The following is a 20,221-nucleotide window of genomic DNA, read 5'->3' as shown; positions in this document are numbered from 1 at the left end:
ACAGCTGGGAACGGGGAGCAGGGCGCGGTTGGGGCCGATGGCACTGAAGGGGACGGGATCCGGGGATGGGGACACGGACGGGGACGGAGGTGGGGGAGCAGGGATGGGGACGTGGGAGCGGAGCGCGGTGCGGAACGGAGCAGGGAGCGGCGATGGAGCGGTGATGGAGCGGTGGCGGCGGCGGTCCCCTCCGCATCCCCCGTCCCCCCCCCCGCCCCGCCCCGCCCGCCCTTTGTCTGCGGCTCCGGTGGGGCGGGGGGAGCCATTACCTCATCCCCGCACACCAATGGCCGCCGCCGGGGCCTCCTCCCCCCGCCCGGCTCCGCTCCGCCCCGGCGGCCCTATAAAGCCCCGTTCCGCCGCCCGGCTCCGCCGCGTCTCTTACATCGACTGCCTCAGCGTCGTGCTGTGAGAAAGCCCCGGAGCGAGCAGCCGCCATGGTGAGCACCGGGAGGGGGGGGGGGGCAGCGGGGTCGGGCTCTGCTCACTTTCCCCCCCATTCCCTTCCTTTTGTTCCTTTTTTTGTTTTGTTTTTTTTTCCCTTTTTTGGTTCTTTTTCCCCCTCCTTTGCAGCCGCGGAGCCCATCATGAGGTCACTGCGAGGGGCTTCGCGGACAAAACGCGGCCCCGCCCTGTGCGCGGGGGGGGGGATGGAGGCCCCTCTGTCGGTGCGGTCCCCGTTAAACCGCATCGTGTCCCGTTAATCCGGGCAGATGGGGCCTCGGTGCCGCGTCAGCTTCGGGTGTGGTCCCCGTTAAATCATGGGGGGGGGGGGGTACCCTCGAATCCGCGCATTGAGGAGGAATGGGGCTCCCTCCGTAGCGACTCTGCAGAGGCTGTAGCCCCCCGTTAAATGGGGTTGGGGGCTGTTAGGATCCGTTACGTGGGGTAAAATGAGCCCCGGTGCCGAGTCAGCAAAGGGCGTGGCCCCCGTTAAACCGAGACGGGGAACGCCGGGTCCCTTTAAATAGGCTGAGATGGGACCCCCCGGTACCGGCTCCGCGCTGGGCGTGGCTCCCGGTTAACGGAGCACAATGGGAGCCCCGTTCTCCGGTTCTGAGCCCGTAAGGGCGTGGTCCCGGTCCGATAGAGCAGAATAACGCAGAGGCTCCACCGGGTGGGGCGATGGTTAAACTGGGACGCCCCCCAATCACCCCCGGCAGAATCGAGTGCCAGCGCCGAGCCCCCAGCCTTCAGCCTTGTGTCCCCAGAGGGCAGGGCGTGGCCCCGGCCCCACGGGCAGCGTGGGATCCATTGCTGAGCCCCCAACCCACGGTGGGTGGGGTTACAGAGCTGGATGGAGCCCCCCGGTGCCGAGCCCCCCATCGGGGTGTGGCGGCGCCGCAGCCCAGAACAATGGGCTGCGATGGGGTCGATGCAGCCTTGGCGGTCCGGCGCTGTTCCAGCCGCCAGAGGGCGCGCTTCTCAGCCCACCCGAATGAACGGCATTGCATCGGGGATGGGGGGGGGGGGAAACGCACATCGCTGAGCCGGGGGGTGACGCTGCCCCATGTCCACCCCGCAGCGTGAGTGCATCTCCATCCACGTGGGCCAAGCGGGCGTGCAGATCGGCAATGCCTGCTGGGAGCTGTACTGCCTGGAGCACGGCATCCAGCCCGACGGGCAGATGCCCAGCGACAAAACCATCGGCGGGGGGGACGACTCCTTCAACACCTTCTTCAGCGAGACGGGGGCTGGCAAGCACGTGCCCCGTGCCGTCTTTGTGGACCTGGAGCCCACTGTGATCGGTGAGCGGGGCGGGCTGGGGGGGCTGAGGGGGGGCCGTGGCGGTGCTGACGGCGCTCGCGGTGCCCGCAGATGAGGTGCGCACGGGGACGTACCGGCAGCTCTTCCACCCCGAGCAGCTGATCACGGGCAAGGAGGATGCGGCCAACAACTACGCCCGGGGGCACTACACCATCGGCAAGGAGATCATCGACCTGGTGCTGGACCGCATCCGCAAGCTGGTGGGTACGGCGCGTCGTTGGGGCCCCCAGCCAGCGGGAGCGTGGGGCGGCGCGGAGCTGTGCTGCGGGGCTCCGGGAGCGTGGGACCCCCTCCTCTGGGACCCCCTCCTCCTCCTGGTGTCAGCGGGGCTGGGTTGGTGCTGTGATGAGGACAAAGGCTCTGTTCCTCTGTCTCGCCCTCCCTTCCAGACCCAGCCAGGCTGGATTTAGATTGAATATATTAATTAATGGTAATCCTGTTGTGCAGGCTGCCATTGGCTGGCAGCGTGCCGCGGTGCAGCTGCGGTGTTGGAGCTGCTCCACAGCGCCGCGTCCCCCGGCATTGCTGAGCTGTGCAATTCCTCCTTTGTTCCCCTGCCCACCCCCCTGCCTCCAGCCCTGGCTGCAGCCACATCCAGCTGCACTTAGAGGGGTTGGGAACCCCAGGGGTTGTGGGGGTGGAGGCAGAGCCGTGGGCTCCCACTCCCGTCCCAACAGTGTGGCCAAGACCTCAGCGCAATCTGCTCCCCATGCACCCACCCATGGGTGGGGGAAGCTGAAGGCATCTGCCCTCCACCCATGAGGCTCTGTGCCCATGGGGCTTCCCCACGGGATCCGTGTTTCAAGTGCTGACTGATGGTGGATGGAGGTAACCCTCACCCTGTCCTGCTACTGGAAATCCCCCCCAGTGTCCTCTAGAGGACATAAAGAGGAAGGACCAAGTTCTGCAGCTGTCCAGAGTGAACAAGACACCACTGTGGTGTTTTCCCCCAGTCTGCCCAGTGCCACCACCGCACAGGCTGTGTCCCCCAAAGGGATCCACGCCTCAAGGGGGCAGATTGCAACGGCTGGCGGTGCCCCATCACCCTGGTGCCTCCTACCCCCAGAGACCCCAAAAGCAGCACCTCCAGAATGTCCTCACGAGGCCACGAGAGGAAGGGCCGAGCTGCGCAGCTGCCTGGATCCCACCTGACCCCTTCTTGTGTCCCCGCAGGCTGACCAGTGCACGGGGCTGCAGGGCTTCCTGGTGTTCCACAGCTTCGGGGGCGGCACCGCTCCGGCTTCACCTCGCTGCTGATGGAGCGGCTGTCGGTCGACTACGGCAAGAAGTCCAAGCTGGAGTTCTCCATCTACCCGGCCCCGCAGGTGTCCACGGCCGTGGTGGAGCCCTACAACTCCATCCTCACCACCCACACCACGCTGGAGCACTCCGACTGCGCCTTCATGGTGGACAACGAGGCCATCTACGACATCTGCCGCAGGAACCTGGACATCGAGCGCCCCACCTACACCAACCTCAACAGGCTGATCGGGCAGATCGTGTCCTCCATCACGGCCTCGCTGCGCTTCGACGGCGCGCTGAACGTCGACCTGACGGAGTTCCAGACCAACCTGGTGCCCTACCCGCGCATCCACTTCCCCCTGGCCACGTACGCACCGGTGATCTCTGCCGAGAAGGCCTACCACGAGCAGCTGTCGGTGGCCGAGATCACCAACGCGTGCTTCGAGCCGGCCAACCAGATGGTGAAGTGCGACCCGCGGCACGGCAAGTACATGGCGTGCTGCCTGCTGTACCGCGGGGACGTGGTGCCCAAGGACGTCAACGCCGCCATCGCCACCATCAAGACCAAGCGCACCATTCAGTTTGTGGACTGGTGCCCCACCGGCTTCAAGGTGGGCATCAACTACCAGCCGCCCACCGTGGTGCCCGGGGGGGACCTGGCCAAGGTGCAGCGCGCCGTGTGCATGCTGAGCAACACCACGGCCATCGCCGAGGCCTGGGCGCGCCTGGACCACAAGTTCGACCTGATGTACGCCAAGCGAGCCTTTGTGCACTGGTACGTGGGGGAGGGCATGGAGGAAGGGGAGTTCTCGGAGGCCCGGGAGGACATGGCTGCCCTGGAGAAGGATTACGAGGAGGTGGGGGTGGATTCGGTGGAGGGCGAGGGCGAGGAGGAAGGAGAGGAGTACTGAGGGTTCACGCGGTGCTGCTCGCACAGGGAACAATCCTGGTCATCCCCACCCCACCCCTCGGGTCTGTAGCGGTGTGCGCTGCTGTCTGTGCTGTTCTATGGTCTGTGGTTCAATGGAAAGTCTGTTACAGACCCCTCCCCCCCTCCCCAATCCTCTCCTGTGTGTCTCAATGAATAAAAAGCATTCCCTGTCTTAAGCTCTGTGTCTGAGTGCTCTGTGCTGTGATGCTGGGATAACCCCCCCGTTCCCCTTCATCAGCTGGGGGTGAGCTGAGCTCAGCACCCTCATTCCCAGCTCTGTCCCTGGGGGGTCACCCACCTCCTTCACCCCCTGTGTGTGGGGCAGAAGATGGGGGGGGGATGGGGGTGGAGGTGCTGGGCTGCGGCCATTCATGAGGTTCCGTGGGAGCTGCGTGACTTTGTGAATGGGATCCGCAGGTTCATTCATACCTTGGGGCGGGCAGACAGCCGGCCTGGGGGGGCCAAAAAGGGGACACATCACAGCCCCTCATGGGGGAGGGGGGGCAAAGGGTGGGCACAAAATACTCCTATGCTGCGCATCCCCCCTTCCTCTTCCTTCCCCTCCTTGGAGTGAGATGTTGTTCCCCAATGGGAATCCTCTGCGGTGGGCAGCAGTGGGGTTTGCTTCCCCTCTCCCCCCCTTTCATGCTGTGCTTTGTGGCTGCAGCAGGACCCAGACTGCCTTACAGCACCCCAAAAACATGCAGGTTGGGGGGGGGGTGTGGGGAGGGGGCATGGACCAGTGCTTGCTGATGGGAAGCACAAAGCGTTTCCTCCTTTCTACCTCATTTTCCTTTAATGAAACTCCTGCCTGTCCCAGCCCATGGTTTTGGGGTTTTCTCCCACCCCATCTTGCTATGGTGATGCAGCAACCCTGCGCTGCCCCCCGCTCTCACCCTCCACCATACAAGCAGCGCTGCCCCATCCCAACCCCACGTGTTGGTGCCAACCGTCCCCAGTGCAGCATCACAGCAACCCCTGCGGCGCCCGTTCCTGTGGTGCTGCTGTCACCTGAAATGGGAGAAGGAAACTCTGTGACCCCACGATGGCGTCAGAAAGCAGCACTCCTTTATCCCTCACCCTATGGAGCAGATGATGCTCTGGCAGCTCAGCTTCTACATCTGAACAGTGAGGACAAACCTGTGCAGCATCCTGGGGCTCATTTTTATCCACAACTCCATAAATGCTGACGGCCCTCTGGCCATTAACACCCACGGTGCTCCTCTGCCTACCTGCCCTACCTTCCTACCCCAGCTGCCTTTCCCCAGCTTGGCAAACTTCAGTGGCTCGTTGGGCCACAATGAGCGACTTGCAAAACATGAAATCCAGGGAAAATGTCCTTGCCCATTGGGTGCAAAAGATAAAAGCCGTCTGTTGTGACTGCGGTGCTTCTTGGGAGGCAGGAAGAAGAGAAAGCAAGGCTGTTTGCACAGCAAAGAGGGAACGGGATGCTTTAGGAGCAGAGCTCCTGGGTTCCTTTTGCTTAATGGGATGCATTGGCCCTTACCCTGCCATACTGATCCGCACTGCTGAACAAATGCAGCAGCTCCCAGCTCCACATCTGCTGCTGGTGCCCCCCATGTCCCCCCCAGGGCCGGTAGAAACCCTAACCCTAACCCTAAAGAGAGTGGGGGGGGGGGGGTGGTTGCTCTGCTGCCCACAGAGCCCCAGTAGAGCGGGAGGGGGGAGAGGAGGGGGAGGGGGGGGGGGGGCGTCACCCATGTGCTGGGGGAACAGAGCTGCGTCCACAGCCCCCACCCCACCCCAAAAGGCTGTGGGTGGCCCCCCCAGTCCCTGACCCCCCCCCCACTGCAGTAAGAGGAAGCGCTCCGCTCGGGATGGGGGCAACGCAGCCCGATGTGGAGGTGGGGGCCGTCAGCCATAACCCCCATTAACCCCCCTCCCCCGCCCCCTGCCGTGCTCACAGCGCAACGCGGTGCGAACCCAGCGTGCAGCAGCGCGGCGTTCGGGGGGTGTCACACATCCAGGACCCCCCGCTTATTCCCACCCCACCCCCATTATTCCCCCCCCCCCGGGGCTCTCCCTTCCTCATAGCCGCCATTTCGCGGCCGGCGGCCATGAGGCAGCGCCACGTCAGCGCAGCACTGCTGCAATGCGGCCGTGGGGGGGGGGGAAACGACGACACTACGGGGGGGGGGGGGGGTACGACACTGGGGGGGGTCTCTCGGGCTCCGGTGTACTGGGAGCAAAAAGCACCGGGGGTGGAGGGGGGGGGCGACGTTGCGACCCTCGTGGTGGGATGGGGGGACGATGAACGGGGGGGGGGCAGCGTGCAGATGGCAGCGGGGCGGGGGGGGGGGGGGGGGGTACAGATGGGCAGGGGGCCCCCTGGGGAGCTGGGCTTTGGGGAGGGGGGGGGGTAACGCGGAAGCGGATTAAAGGCTCTGGGCGTTGGAGGGGGGAGCACGTGCTGTATATCCTCCCTCCCCCCCCCCCCCGCACTGGCGCAGTTTTCCTCTGCAGCAAAACCGCACCGGGGCGGGCGGGGATATGCGGGGGGAGGAGGGGAGAACGAAAGCAACAGCCGTTAATACCCCCCCTCCTCCCTCCCCCGTCGCAGTAGGGCGGGCAAAACGCAAGGACGGACTGCGGGGGTGGGGGGGGGGCGATCCCTGTAGTAATTCACCTCCCCCCCCATCCCCAGACCCCTTTTGCTGCTGCAGGTGGGGGCTGCACCGCACTGCGGGGGGGGGGGGCAGGGCGAGTCGCCCACTCTGCAGATGGGGGAGGAAGGTGGAGCGCGCCACGAGGTTCAACCAATCAGCGCTGGAGCTGTTTTGATGGGCGGTCCTGACAGCCAATGGGAGCGTGGGAGCTGCCCGCTGCTGTTCCTCTATATTAACGGCGCGCTCGGGAGCGGCTGCAGTCGGAACTTGCGACGACTCTTTGCGTCGGGCCGAGTACCGCAACCATGGTATGGGGCGGGGGGCAATTAGGGGTAATTAGAAGGTAGGAGCGATGGGTGGGTGGATGAGTGAGTGCGCAAGTTGCGGGGGGCTTTGGGCAGTGGAAGCTGGATGTAGGAGATAAGGGGGGATAAGGAAATGGGAAAAAGGATTGGGGGGAATTTGGGGACGGGGTGAAGGATGGGGGAGCAGAAACGAAGGGGCTGAGCTGAGAAAGGAGAGGGGAGTAACGGGGTGAGGGTGAATGGGAACGGGCGGATGGGGTGAAAAGGGGGCTGGGGGCGCAGAGCAGGAGTTAAGGCGGGATGGGGGCTGGAGGAGCGGATGGGGCAGAGCGATGGGGGGCACAGAGCGGGAGCTGGGGCTGCCGCCTCACCCCGGGGCCCCCAGCACGTGGTCCCGCATCCCCTCCAGCCCCCCCCAGTCGCTCGGTGGGGGCGGGGCGTGAGCTCAATTTTGGCGCCAAGTCTGGACCGTTAGGGGTTTCCCGCGCGCGGGAAGGTGCGGGTCCGCTCCTCCCCTCCCCCCCCCCATTCAACCCCGCCCTCTGCCGCACAAAGCCCCCAAATCCCCCCCCCCCTTCCTTTCCCCCGCCCCATGGCTGCCCCCGTTCCCTTTCCTGTCCCGCTTTGCTCCCCGCACCCATCCGAGGGCGGCTCGGCGCCGACCCGTGGGGCTGATTTTACCCCCCCCCCCGGGGGTTCCGTGCCCCTCCCGTAACGCTTGGGCTCCCCAGCCCCCCATTCTGGGCGCCATCTGCCTCTCCGCGGAGGAATGCCGAGCAGGTGCTGCCCTGTGGGTGCGGCTGGGAACGTGGGGGTGGGGGAGCGGCACAGCAGCTGGACCCCCCTTCCCTCCCCCCCCCCATCCCGCCCCATCGCACCCTGCGCTCGCGCTGCGTTCACTCGGTGGCCACGTGGTTTCCCCGCCGTGCCGCAGTGATGGCAGCGCTGCTTCCTCGTCCTCGGTGCCGCCCCCTCCCTCGGCTGGGAAACGCCGCCCTGCGCCTGGGCTGGGGTCCCTCCCGCCCTGCTATGGGGGCTCGGTGCGCAGCTGGCCCCAAACACCCCTTCCTTCCCCCCCCCCTTCCCCAGCACCCCTCCCCCGTGGCCCCGTTGCTGCCTATGGAGATGGCGCTGAGCGCTGTGCGTCCCCCCCGGGGCTCAGGCTGGCCCGTGGTGACGCTGAGCCCCGCTGGTGCTGCGTGTCCCATCCCAGGACAGTGGGAAAGTAGGGACAACTGCGGGCAGATCCCCGCCTGGAGCTGTGCAGTGCTGGGGCGCAGCAGGGCGGCACCCAAACCCCCTCCGTCCCCCCGCAGCGTGAGTGCATCTCCATCCACGTGGGCCAAGCGGGCGTGCAGATCGGCAATGCCTGCTGGGAGCTGTACTGCCTGGAGCACGGCATCCAGCCCGACGGGCAGATGCCCAGCGACAAAACCATCGGCGGGGGGGACGACTCCTTCAACACCTTCTTCAGCGAGACGGGGGCTGGCAAGCACGTGCCCCGTGCCGTCTTTGTGGACCTGGAGCCCACTGTGATCGGTGAGCGGGGCGGGCTGGGGGCTGGGGGGGCTGAGGGGGGGCCGTGGCGGTGCTGACGGCGCTCGCGGTGCCCGCAGATGAGGTGCGCACGGGGACGTACCGGCAGCTCTTCCACCCCGAGCAGCTGATCACGGGCAAGGAGGATGCGGCCAACAACTACGCCCGGGGGCACTACACCATCGGCAAGGAGATCATCGACCTGGTGCTGGACCGCATCCGCAAGCTGGTGGGTACGGCGCGTCGTTGGGGCCCCCAGCCAGCGGGAGCGTGGGGCGGCGCGGAGCTGTGCTGCGGGGCTCCGGGAGCGTGGGACCCCCTCCTCTGGGACCCCCTCCTCCTCCTGCGGTGGGTGGGATGCTGAGCCCGCACCTCTGGGTGCTGCGGTGTGCAGCTGCTGCAGCCTGCATACCAACTGTGTTGGCTGTGGGTGTGCGATGGGCCTGCGGGGCTCAGGGCAGCTCCTGTCTTTGGAAAACCTCCCTTTCCTTCTCATGGGTCGTGTGAGGTTTCCTTTGACGTGGACTCTGATCCTTCTGTACGCAGTGCTTATGAGCAACTGCTCTGAGTGCTTAACTCCTTCAGGGACGCTCATGCTGACCCTGCGTCCCTGCGGTGCTTTCCCTGTGGGTGGGGGTTGCTGCCAGCTCCTGCCCGCTCATCTCTGTGGGCTCTCGGCTCCTGGAGGTGCCTTGCTGTCCTCCGATTGCTTACAGCCCAATGGGGGCCAACGCTTCCTTGTGTTTGTGGTGCAAGATGTGTCAAAGGGCTGAGACAGCTGGGTCACACTTCCTAGGCAAGTCAGCAGCGATGTGAATTTGGGACACTTGGCGGTGATGTGATGCCTTTTGCCGTTGTTCTTTTGCAGGCTGACCAGTGCACGGGGCTGCAGGGCTTCCTGGTGTTCCACAGCTTCGGGGGCGGCACCGGCTCCGGCTTCACCTCGCTGCTGATGGAGCGGCTGTCGGTCGACTACGGCAAGAAGTCCAAGCTGGAGTTCTCCATCTACCCGGCCCCGCAGGTGTCCACGGCCGTGGTGGAGCCCTACAACTCCATCCTCACCACCCACACCACGCTGGAGCACTCCGACTGCGCCTTCATGGTGGACAACGAGGCCATCTACGACATCTGCCGCAGGAACCTGGACATCGAGCGCCCCACCTACACCAACCTGAACCGCCTCATCAGCCAGATCGTGTCCTCCATCACGGCCTCGCTGCGCTTCGACGGCGCGCTGAACGTCGACCTGACGGAGTTCCAGACCAACCTGGTGCCCTACCCGCGCATCCACTTCCCCCTGGCCACGTACGCACCGGTGATCTCTGCCGAGAAGGCCTACCACGAGCAGCTGTCGGTGGCCGAGATCACCAACGCGTGCTTCGAGCCGGCCAACCAGATGGTGAAGTGCGACCCGCGGCACGGCAAGTACATGGCGTGCTGCCTGCTGTACCGCGGGGACGTGGTGCCCAAGGACGTCAACGCCGCCATCGCCACCATCAAGACCAAGCGCAGCATCCAGTTTGTGGACTGGTGCCCCACCGGCTTCAAGGTGGGCATCAACTACCAGCCGCCCACCGTGGTGCCCGGGGGGGACCTGGCCAAGGTGCAGCGCGCCGTGTGCATGCTGAGCAACACCACGGCCATCGCCGAGGCCTGGGCGCGCCTGGACCACAAGTTCGACCTGATGTACGCCAAGCGAGCCTTTGTGCACTGGTACGTGGGGGAGGGCATGGAGGAGGGGGAGTTCTCGGAGGCCCGGGAGGACATGGCTGCCCTGGAGAAGGATTATGAGGAGGTGGGGGTGGATTCGGTGGAGGGCGAGGGCGAGGAGGAAGGCGAGGAGTACTGAGGGCTCGCAACGTTTTGCTCTTGCTCATCCAGACAACCAATGCAGTTACCTCCCCACCCCTCGGGTCTGTAGCGGTGTGCGCTGCTGTCTGTGCTGTTCTGCTCTGTGGTTCAATGGCAGGTCTGTCGCAGAGCCTCCCTTCTTCTCCTGTGTGTCTCAATGAATAAAAAGCTTTCCCTGTCTTAAGCTCTGTGTCTGGTTGTTCTGTGCTGCAATGCTGGCGTGACCCCGTTTTCCCCTGCTCCGTTGGTGGTGCTGCTGGGGGTGAGCTGAGCTCTGCACCCTCAGCCCCAGCTCTGCCCTTGGCCCCCGATGTGTGGGGCAGAAGATTTGGGGGGGGGGGGTGGGAGGCGCTGAGCTGCGGCCATTGATGAGGTTCTGTGGGAGCCGCACATTTTCGTGAATGGGAACCATGGCTCCATTCATACCCAGGGGTGGGCAGTCGCAGCCATCCTGGGTCCTGTGGCCTAATGGGGGGGGGGGGGGCTACAACTGAGAGCATTTCTCATCCCCCTTGTGAGGGGGGCAAACAGGTGAGGCCTCACAGCAGGGGCTGGGATCGCATCCCTTGCCTGCGCTTCATCCTTTCATCTCCCAGTTTGTATTGATAGGGGGGGTTTCCTCAGCCCTGCGCTTGGGTTTGTGGAGCTTCATGAGGTTTTTCCACCATCAGATTCGTCTTAGAAATTTTTGCTGACCTTGAGTTGTTTTTCCCCAGCTTGGCAAACTTCAGTGGCTCGTTGGGCCACAATGAGCGACTTGCAAAACATGAAATCCAGGGAAAATGTCCTTGCCCATTGGGTGCAAAAGATAAAAGCCGTCTGTTGTGACTGCGGTGCTTCTTGGGAGGCAGGATGAAGAGAAAGCAAGGCTGTTCGCACAGCAAAAAGGGAATGCGATGCTTTAGGAGCAGAGCCCCCAGCACAAGGTGCAGAGCTCTGGGAGCGGGTCCTGAGGCGCTGAGATGAGCAGAGGGCTGGAGCAGCTCTGTGTGAGGAAAGGCTGAGGGAACTGGGCCTGTTGAGCTGGGAGAAGAGAAGCTGCGGGGGGACCTCATGGTGGCCTTCAGTGCTTGAAGGGAGCGGGAAAGCAGGAGGGGGAACGGCTGTGTGTGAGGGGGGGTGGCGATGGGACAAGGGGAACGGCTTTAAAGTGAGCCAGGGGAGGTTTGGGTTGGATGTGAGGAGGAAGCTCTTCACACGCAGGGCGCTGGAGCAGGCTGCCCAAGGAGGCTGTGGGAGCCCCATGGTGGCCCTGGGCAGCCTCTGGTTGGCGACCTGCACACAGCAGGGGTTGGGAGCCCCATTACAGCCCGGGGGGTTCCCCCGTGTGCTGGGGGAGCAGCGCTGTGTCTCCACAGTGCTGAGTGCCCCCACTGTGTCCGCAGCCCCTCGCAGTCCCCATCCCCGGACCCCTTTTGCTGCCCAGACCGGGGCTGCACCGCACTGTGGGGGAGGGGGAAAGGGCAGATCTCCCACCCCGCAGTTTGAGGGGGGGAGCTTGGAGCGCGCCACGAGACTCAGCCAATCAGCGCCGGGGATGGTTTGAATGGCGGCGCGACAGCCAATGGGAGCTCGGTGCGCTAGCGCGCCCCGCCCCTTTTCTATATATAAGAGCGCTCCCAGGGGCTGCAGCCTGGAATTTGGGGGGTTTTGCGTTGGGCCGGGCAGCCGCAGCCGTTGTGTGGGGCGAGGGGTCTGGGGGGGGTGCGGACGATAGGATTATGGGATGGGGAGGTGAACGGATGGAGGGAGGGAACACAAACTGGGGGGGGGGAGTTCAAGAAAGCAGGAGGGGTTAGGAGATGGGGAAAAAGAGTTGGAGGTTGGGGGGGAATAGGGGCCGGGGTGAAGAATTGGGAGCAGAAATTGAGGGGGGTCTGTGCAGAGGGGGGATGGGGAGCAATGGGGGAGGAAAGAGTAACAGGGACTGACGGGGTGAAAAGGGGCTGGGGATGGTAGAGAAGGAATTGTGGGGAAAGTGGGGACTCGGAGGAGTGGATGGGGCAGAGCAATGGCTGGGGAGGAAGGAGAGGAGTATTAAACATCCTGCTGTCGCATGTCCACATATGTTTGCTTCAAACACTTTGAGCTTTCTCGTGCTCTGGCCTTGGTTTCTTTCCTTGTTCCCAGCTGTCTTGGCTGGGCTTTAACTCCCTGATGTGATCTGTTGCTTTTCCCCGTTTCTGTGCTCGTTCAACGAATAAAAGGCTTTAGGACAAGCTGCTGCTGTGTCACATACAAATGCTTTGTGTCAGCCTGGGCGGCTCGCAGGCACAGCCGCATGGGAAACGGGCTGTCCCCATTGTCTGTGCGCAGTGACACGGCTGCGGGGCTGGCAGCGCTGGCTCTGGCCGGCCCTTCCCCTGCTCCTTGGTGAAGGGGGGTGGGCCTTCCCATCCTGGGGGCCAGAGGCTGTGGGTTCTGTTCTGTGGGATCGAGTCTCAGTGGGGGTTGGGAAGGAGCTTTGCCATTGCCCGGGGGCCCCCTCCCGTGTATGGGGGGAAGGGGGGTAGGAAGGATTTACGGGCCCCGGGGATTAGCCCTGGCTAAGGGATTAGTGCTGGCGCAGCGGCTCAGCGCCGTTCCCTCCACCCCCCCTTCCCCGCCCCCCCCGGCCGAGGCGAGGCCGTCTCCGCACCGCTCCCGGGCCCGGGGGGTCCCGCGGGGCTGGAGGGGCACCGGGGGCATCAATGAACGCGTTGGTGCGCCGGCGTGAGAGAGGCTGCGCGCTCAGCCAATGGGCTCCGCCCGCGCAGCTCTCAGCCAATGAGAGGCGCCTCATTCTGAGCCGGCAGCCAATGAGGGCCGGGGCGGGACACTTCCGGGCGGTGGTGCAGTGAATACATAGTAGCGAGCGGCGGGAGGGGGGGGCGTGGCCTCGGTGCCCATTGCTGCAGGCGGCTCGGCTCGGCTCGGCTCGGCTCGGCTCGGCTCGGCTCGGCTCGGCTCGGCTCGGCTCGGCTCGGCCCGGCTCTGACCCGGCCCGGCTCTGACCCGGCCCGGCCCGGCCCGGCGCCTTGCCTTGCCCGCCCCGACCCGCCTCGACCCGACCCTTCCCGGCCATGCTTTCCGCCCCATGGCCCCAGTGGAGCTCGACGCGCTGACCGTGCGGGAGCAGCTTTTCCATGAACGTGTCCGCGAATGCCTCGTGAGTCTGGGGGAGGGGGTCCCGCTGGGGGTCCCGCTGGGGTTGGGGTCTCTCAGGAGGGGTGGAGCTCCCTGTGCTCCCGGTGGCAGCTTCGGGGCCGTGCCCCACACCCGGGTCTTATCGCGGTCGCAGCTGCACCGCAGCGCCGTGTGCCCGCAGATAGCGGGGCTCGGCCCGGCCCGGGGAGCCGGGGGTGGATGGGGACCCTCGGACCGATGAGAGCCCCCCTGTCCCCCTTCCCAAAAGGCAGTTGGGTATGGGAGGGAATGGGGCAGGGGCTGTGGGGTGTGAGGGAGCCAATGGAGCCCTTTTGTGGGGCAGGGCTGCCCTGGGCTGGTTCTGAGGTCCTGCAGAACCCGGGCACCAGGGCTCTCCTGTGCCAGTGTGGGGTCCCTGGTGTGTGGGAGGACCGGGGCTGCCCGGTTTTGCAGCAGTGTCACAGCTGAGCCAGCACTGTGCCATGCGCCCGTGGCCCCTTCCTCAACCCTACACCGGCATCTTCTCCCAGGGTGTCAGAGGGGAACCCTCAAAACTGTGGGCTCTGTGCAGGGGAGCAGCCCTGGTCCCAGCTATGCCAACCGGGGCATCCACTGTGAGGGGTCAGAGGTGTGCAGGGATGGAAGCGTCACAGCCCTGGGATCTCCCAGGGGCCTTTTGGGACAGCCAGAGCCGCGCGTCCCTGCAGTGCTGCACCTCTCCCAGGAACGCCCGGTTCAGCTCCGCCAGCGTGGAGCCCGTGCGACCTTTCAGACTTTCCCAGGCCACGTTGTGGAGTTCTGCCCCGCGGTGACATCAGCTGGGAGCCCTCGCCCTCCGCTGGGCTGCAGCTGGGATGCTGCTGTCTCATGGATCTCCCACGAAAGCCCTGCCTCTCTCCTTTGCTCCAAGTTGTTTGGAGCCCCAAACGTGCAGCGCTGTGTGCTTCCTTCAGCGGGAGCAGGGGGAGGAACAGCCCTCGGGGTGCCCAGAGCTGGGCTGATCTCAGTGCTCTCTGCCACCTACCGGGTGGGCCCTCACCCCCGGGACCCCCAGCTGAGCCCCTAATATGAAGGGCGCCCAGGCAGGAGGGAGGTGTTGGTGGTGCTGGTGCCAAAGCGTTGGGTTCGGGCAACCTTTCCCCCTTCTGCTGAGCACCCGCGGGGATGAAAGGTCGCAGTGTTCCTCGAATGTCGCCTGCTTGGGCTGCAGCTCAGAGTGCCAGCGGGGGCGGGAGGGACAGACAGACACTGCGGTCGGCCTTGGTGCTGGGCTCAAGGCTGTGCCTGCAGCCCTGCTGGGTGCCAGCAGTGCGAGGGCTGCAGGGTCGGGGTGTTCCGTGCAGCCAAGGCTGCTGCTGGTGCTCGCTCTGCACTCTCAGCTCACAGGGGGTGACTTGTGAGCGCCAGCGGGTGACCCTGGTGCAGCCCATGCGTGTTTATGGGGAGAGAGCAGGGATAGGAAAATAAAACAGGGGGGAGCTGATGGGATCTGGGGACGGCAGCATTCCTTGTGGGGGGGGGTGCTGCCCTCTGAGGCCGCCACTGTGCCTGCAGATCTGCGCCCTGCTCTTCGCCAGCCTCTACATCCTCTGCCATTTTGTCATAAGGCACTTCAAGAAGCAGACGGATTTTGCAGCAGGTGGGAGGATTCGCTGAGCCAAAGCCCTCGGGCTGCTCCTGCTCTTCTCTGCCCCGATCCCAGTGCGGCTCTGCTCCCTGTGGGGCGTCCTGCTGTGGGGGGGGGGGGGGGGGGAGCAGAGCCCCCAACTCCATCCAGAGCTCTTCTGAGTTCTGCAGCGTTGTTTGCAGCAGAGAGAGGGGCTGGGGGAGGCGTCAGAGCGGGGAATGGCAGGGAGCTTTCCTGCTCACTTGTCTCTTGTCCTCTGCAGTGCACGATGATGAGGACGCCGCTGTCAACAGGATTGCGTGAGTTCCTCCTGTCCCTCTTCCCCTCCTTGGCGGATGGGCACCACGTCCTCCTGTCCCCTGGGGGGGGGACCTTGAGCTCTGACACCCACGTGGGATCTCGGGCAGGTTGGGGCTGTGCACCTTCACCCTGGCCGTGGCGTTGGGCGCCGTGCTGCTGCTCCCCTTCTCCATCATCAGCAACGAGGTGCTGCTCTCCTTCCCCCACAACTACTACATCCAGTGGCTGAACGGGTCCCTGATCCACGGTGGGTGCACGGGGCGGTGCTGGGGTGCTGAGCTCCCCCCTATCCTGCACCGGGATCTCACCCCGTTCTGCCTCCCCCAGGCCTCTGGAACCTGGTCTTTCTCTTCTCCAACCTGTCCCTCGTCTTCCTCATGCCCTTTGCGTACTTCTTCACGGAGTCGGAGGGGTTTGCGGGATCCAAGAAGGTACGCGGCCCCACGGGTGCTGCCCCCCTCCCTGTGCCCCCCCAGCTCTGTGCCGATCCCTGTCCCGTAGGGCATCATGGCTCGCGTGTACGAGACGTCCGTGGTGCTGCTGCTGCTGACGCTGCTGGTGCTGGGCATGGTCTGGGTGGCCTCTGCCATCGCTGGCAACGGCGCTGTGAGCCGGCAGTCCCTCTATGGTGGGTGCTGGGGGTGTGGGGGGGACGATGCTGTTGGGACAGCATGGGGCTGAATGTGCTGGGAGGAGTCCAGGGGCCCTGCTGTGCCCTGAACCCCCCCCTGCTCTCCTCAGACCTCTGGGAATGCTACCTGCCCTACCTCTACTCCTGCATCTCGCTCTTTGGCGTGCTGCTCCTGCTGCGTGAGTGCTGGGACCTGAGGTGCTGGGGGGGCTCTGCTGCCACGGGGCAGAGTTGTGGGTTCACCCTCTGCTCCCCCCCTCAGTGTGCACCCCGTTCGGCCTCTCCACCATGTTCACCGTCACCGGGAAGCTGCTGGTGAAGCCCCGGGTGAGCTGTCCCCTCTGTGATCCCGGTTGGGATTTCAGTGTCCCCAACGCCGTGGGGCTGCCTGGTTGTGACATGCATGTCCCTGGTGGCTCCTGCCCACCCTCAGCTCCTGGAGGACCTGGATGAACAGCTGAGCTGCACGAGGTTTGAGGAGGCCGCCGTGTCCCGCAGGATCGCATCTGGTGGGTGCCCACGGGCAGGGGGATGGCATGGGGCGCCATGGGGACCTGGGGTGCCACGGGGACCCCACGAGCCCCACGCTGTCCCCACACCGCAGGCAAGGCTTCCTGCTGGCTCAACCTGAACGTGGCACTGCTGCGGGAGCGGCTCCTCAGCATCCGGAGCGAGAGGAAGAAGCTGGGTGAGGAGCTGGGGGGGCACTGGGAGTTTCTCAGGGCCCCAAGCTGTGGGGCAGGGTGGTAATGTGCTCCCTGCAGAGCTGCGGCACCGAGCCTCGCCCTGGCAGAGGAACGTGGGCTACCCGCTGGCCATGCTGGGCCTCCTGGCACTGACGGTGCGTGTCTCCATCCCCCCGTGTGCCACAGCCCCCTATGGGTGCCCTAAATCTCCCTTCCTCTTCTCAGGGCGTCTCAGTGCTCATCGTCTGCTTCCACGTCCTGGAGCTGCTGCTGGACGACACCGCGATGCCACGGGGGATGCAGGTGCCCTGGGTGGGGGGAGGATGAGGGGATGGGGGTACAGCGAGGAGGAGCCCCATCCGTGGGGCAGAGCCCCTTCCATGTCTCCCCTGCTGCAGGACGCGGCCCTGGGCCAGGTCTCCTTCTCCATCCTCGGTTCCTTCGGAGCTGCGCTGCAGGTTGTCCTCATCTTGTATCCTTCATGTCGGCACTGGGGGCTTCCATCCCCTGCCTCCCCCCGCTGTCCCCTCTCTGTTCTCTCCTTAACACCCCCCCCAGTTACCTGATGCTCTCCTCCGTCGTGGGTTTCTACAGCTCCCCTCTCTTCACTCGGCTGCTCCCCGAGAGGCAGGACACCCCCCTGACCAAGGTGAGACCCCCCCCCCCCCCCCTTCTCCACAGAGCCGCGCTATGGGGCCGAGCGATGGGGCAGCACCTCTTCTCCTCCCCAGATCATCGGGAACTGCGTCTCATTGCTGGTGCTCAGCTCCGCCCTGCCCGTCTTCTCCAGGACGCTGGGTGAGAAATGGGGCTGCAGTGGGGGTTTGGGGGGTTTGGGGGGGGCACCTCCTGACCCCCCCACCCCCCCCCCCCTTCGCCCACAGGAATCACTCGCTTCGACCTCTTGGGGGATTTTGGCCGCTTTAATTGGTTGGGGAACTTCTACATCGTCTTCATCTACAACATGGGCTTCGCGGCGCTCACCACCCTCTGCCTGGTGAAGAAGGTGACGTGGGCTGTGCAGCAGGAGCTCATCCGTGCCTTTGGTGAGGGGGGGGACACGCGGGGGGGTGGTGGAGATGGGGCTGCACCCCCCCAACCCCCCCTCATGCTCTGCCCCCCCACCCAGGTCTGCACAAACTGCCGCTGTCTGTCTCGCGTTCCCGGCCCCAGGGAGAGCATTGCTGAGGCTGTGGGGGTGTCCCCTATGGACCCCCCCTCCTTCCACGGTGCTCGGTGGGTTTTGGAGCCCTATCAGAAGAGCTGGGACCACGGGGGGGGGGGGGGGGGGGGGGGGGCCTCACTCCATTTCCCTCCCCCCCCCCCGACTCCACCTCAGTCTACTGTGCTACTGAGCCACGTCCTCCATACAGACCCCCAGTGGGGCTGTGCTGGCTGCAGCCCCCCCCCCTTTACACCTTTACATACCTCATTTTCCCCCCCCCCCCCCCGTCCAGCACTGCCCCCCTTTATTTGGTTTTAAATCCCCCCCCATTTCATTGTGACACTGAATGGAACCCCCTTTGCCCCCATCCCTGTGTTGTCTTTGGGGGGGGGGGGGCACAGGTTGTCCCCCTGCGTCGAGTTGTTCAGGTCTCTGTTACCGTGTTTGGAGCAATAAACGAAGCTTCTTTTTTTATGTAATTATTCTTTTAATGTATAGAAACCACGGGCTGGGTTTTGTTCCACCTCAGGGCCGTGCTGGGAGGGGCTCAGGGCTTTGTGCCATGGAGGGGGGGGGGTTCCGGCTCCTTCCAACCCCCCAGGGCTCTCTATTAACTTTCTTCCTGGCTGTGGCTGAGCTGCTCTGGGAAGGGCTGAAGGTGAGGGTGATTCCTGCAGCCCGTGGGTCCCATGTTCCCCCCCCCCCCATGGGTGCTGGGGGGGCACCGGCTGTTGGAAGGGGGGGCTGGGCTGCCCCAAACCCACCTGCCCTTCATAGAGCAATGAGGGCTTCGTTGGGGGCTCACCTCGCCCCAGAGGAACTGCCCAGAGCAGCCCCAGCCCCCCACCCATCCTGCCCGGCCTGGGGCCATGCCAAGCTCCCCCCCTCCCACCCCTTTAGCGGGGGGGGCTTTACATACACCACCCCCCTCTCCCCCCCGGGCCGGGGTTGAACAGGAAGTGCAGGAAACTGGGTTTATATAGCAGGAAATGAGGCCATCGGTGCCCGCTTTCCCCTCGCTCCCCTCACCCTGGGCTGGCACCGGGGCTGGGGGGGGGCGCGGGGGGCCGCGTTCTGCTGCCGGGTTTCGCCCCTTCCTGCCCTTCCTCTGGGCACCTTTGGGTGCACCTGAGTGGCGGCTGAGGGTCCCGGGCTTTGGGGGGGGGGGCGAGTTGGCACGGTTCGGTGCTGGGGGGTGACGTGAACCTGTCGCTGGATGCCCGTGATCCCGGTCCCGGAGGGGCCGTCCCGGGCAGCGCGGCCCCGTGGGGGCGGCCCCGGGGGATGGGCTGCGGCCGCCGCTCCGAGGCGGAGCCGTGGGGACCCGGAGCCGCTGCCCAGTGCCGGAGCGGAGCGGCAGCGGGTGGGGGGCACCCGGCCGGGGGAATCCCGGAGCGGGCGGCGGTACCGGTACCGGGGATCGGAGCGAGCAGAGGGATCGGGGCAGCACCGGGAAAGGGGTTCGGGTAACGGGGCCGTGCCAAAGGGTCGGGGAGTGTCGGTACCGGAGGTGCAGCGGTGGGATAACGGCGGTACCGGGAAGCGGTGGCGGGGAGAGGGGCTCCCTATTGCCGGGATGTGATGAAACGCAATCGGAGCGCTGTGACAGGATAAGGAGAAGGGGATCCCGGTACCGGGAGTGGGGAACGGGGTTGGTACCGGTACCCTGTCATAGGGTAAGGAAAAAGAGGGTCCCGGTCCCGGTACTGGGAGAGGGGAACCGGCCTGGTATCGGAGCTTAGGGTTAGGATTAGGAGGATTCCAGTACCGGGAGAAGGGAGCGGATAAGGAGAAGGGGGTACCGGTACCGGTGCTGGGAGGGAGGAACGGATCCGGTGCCGGAGCGCAGGGTTCAGGTACAGCGCGGGGGGTGGGGGTGGAACCGGGTCGCGGTGCCGGTGCCGGTGGGGGGGCAGCGCCCGGTGCCGATTCCCGGTCCGCATCGGTTCCACGGGACGGCAGCGCGGGGCTCCCGGATCCCACCGAGCGCCGATCCCGGAGCCGTGGGTGTGAAAAGGAAACGCCGCCGGCCCGCCCCTGCGCACCGGGACCCTCCGAAAGCCCCGGGGCCGCCCCGCCGGTGCCATGCCCGCTCCGACCCCCCCGCGCCCCCGGTGACTGAACGAGGGCCGCAGAGCACCGGGATGTCCCGGCGCGGTCCGTTCGCCCTCGCCCTTCTCGCTCTCCTGCTGGCCGCCCCGGTGCTGTGCTGCGGACCGGGTCGGGGCCCGGTGGGGCGGCGGCGGTTCGGACGGCGGCAGCTTTCCCCGCTGCTCTACAAACAGTTCGTGCCCAACGTCCCCGAGCAGACGCTGGGAGCGAGCGGGAGGGCGGAGGGCAAAGTGCTGCGGGGGTCGGAACGCTTCAGGGAGTTGGTGCCCAACTACAACCCCGACATCATCTTCAAGGACGAGGAGAACACGGGGG

General features: G+C 65.4%; 4 protein-coding genes across 4 annotated transcripts in view; all 4 read left to right on the top strand.

Annotated features, from left to right (window-relative positions):
- Nucleotides 1–1,627: 1,627 nt before the first annotated feature.
- TUBA1A (tubulin alpha 1a) lies at nucleotides 1,628–4,104 on the top strand (the record flags this gene model as incomplete). Its single annotated transcript, XM_079547761.1, is given in 4 exon segments — nucleotides 1,628–1,748; nucleotides 1,819–1,967; nucleotides 2,941–2,998; nucleotides 3,001–4,104. Coding segments are annotated over 4 exon segments (1,248 nt in total). The 3' UTR covers nucleotides 3,921–4,104.
- A 4,186-nt stretch (nucleotides 4,105–8,290) lies between these two features.
- On the top strand, nucleotides 8,291–10,257 carry LOC306956509 (tubulin alpha-1B chain; the record flags this gene model as incomplete). Its single annotated transcript, XM_079547790.1, has 3 exons — nucleotides 8,291–8,411; nucleotides 8,489–8,637; nucleotides 9,277–10,257. 3 exons carry the CDS (start codon nucleotides 8,291–8,293, stop codon nucleotides 10,255–10,257), a joined length of 1,251 nt encoding a protein of 416 aa, XP_079403916.1.
- A 3,078-nt stretch (nucleotides 10,258–13,335) lies between these two features.
- Nucleotides 13,336–17,817, top strand: LMBR1L (limb development membrane protein 1 like; the record flags this gene model as incomplete). Its single annotated transcript, XM_079547762.1, has 17 exons — nucleotides 13,336–13,407; nucleotides 14,940–15,024; nucleotides 15,275–15,311; nucleotides 15,420–15,559; nucleotides 15,640–15,743; nucleotides 15,814–15,940; nucleotides 16,054–16,122; nucleotides 16,206–16,270; nucleotides 16,377–16,452; nucleotides 16,548–16,631; nucleotides 16,708–16,784; nucleotides 16,855–16,932; nucleotides 17,028–17,101; nucleotides 17,188–17,278; nucleotides 17,361–17,427; nucleotides 17,514–17,675; nucleotides 17,759–17,817. The coding sequence occupies 17 exons, from the start codon at nucleotides 13,336–13,338 to the stop codon at nucleotides 17,815–17,817; spliced, it is 1,467 nt and encodes a 488-aa protein (XP_079403888.1).
- Nucleotides 17,818–19,938: 2,121 nt separating this feature from the next.
- Nucleotides 19,939–20,221, top strand: part of DHH (desert hedgehog signaling molecule) — a gene marked incomplete at both ends in the record, with an annotated part of 3,235 nt that continues 2,952 nt past the window's right edge. Inside the window, one exon of the mRNA XM_079547802.1 lies at nucleotides 19,939–20,221. This exon is cut by the window's right edge and continues 20 nt beyond it. Coding sequence (XP_079403928.1) covers nucleotides 19,939–20,221 — 283 coding nt within the window.

Source organism: Tetrao urogallus, assembly GCF_951394365.1.
Source record: "Tetrao urogallus genome assembly, chromosome: 31".
Taxonomy (NCBI): domain Eukaryota; kingdom Metazoa; phylum Chordata; class Aves; order Galliformes; family Phasianidae; genus Tetrao; species Tetrao urogallus.
This window is presented reverse-complemented; position numbering and strand designations above follow the sequence as displayed.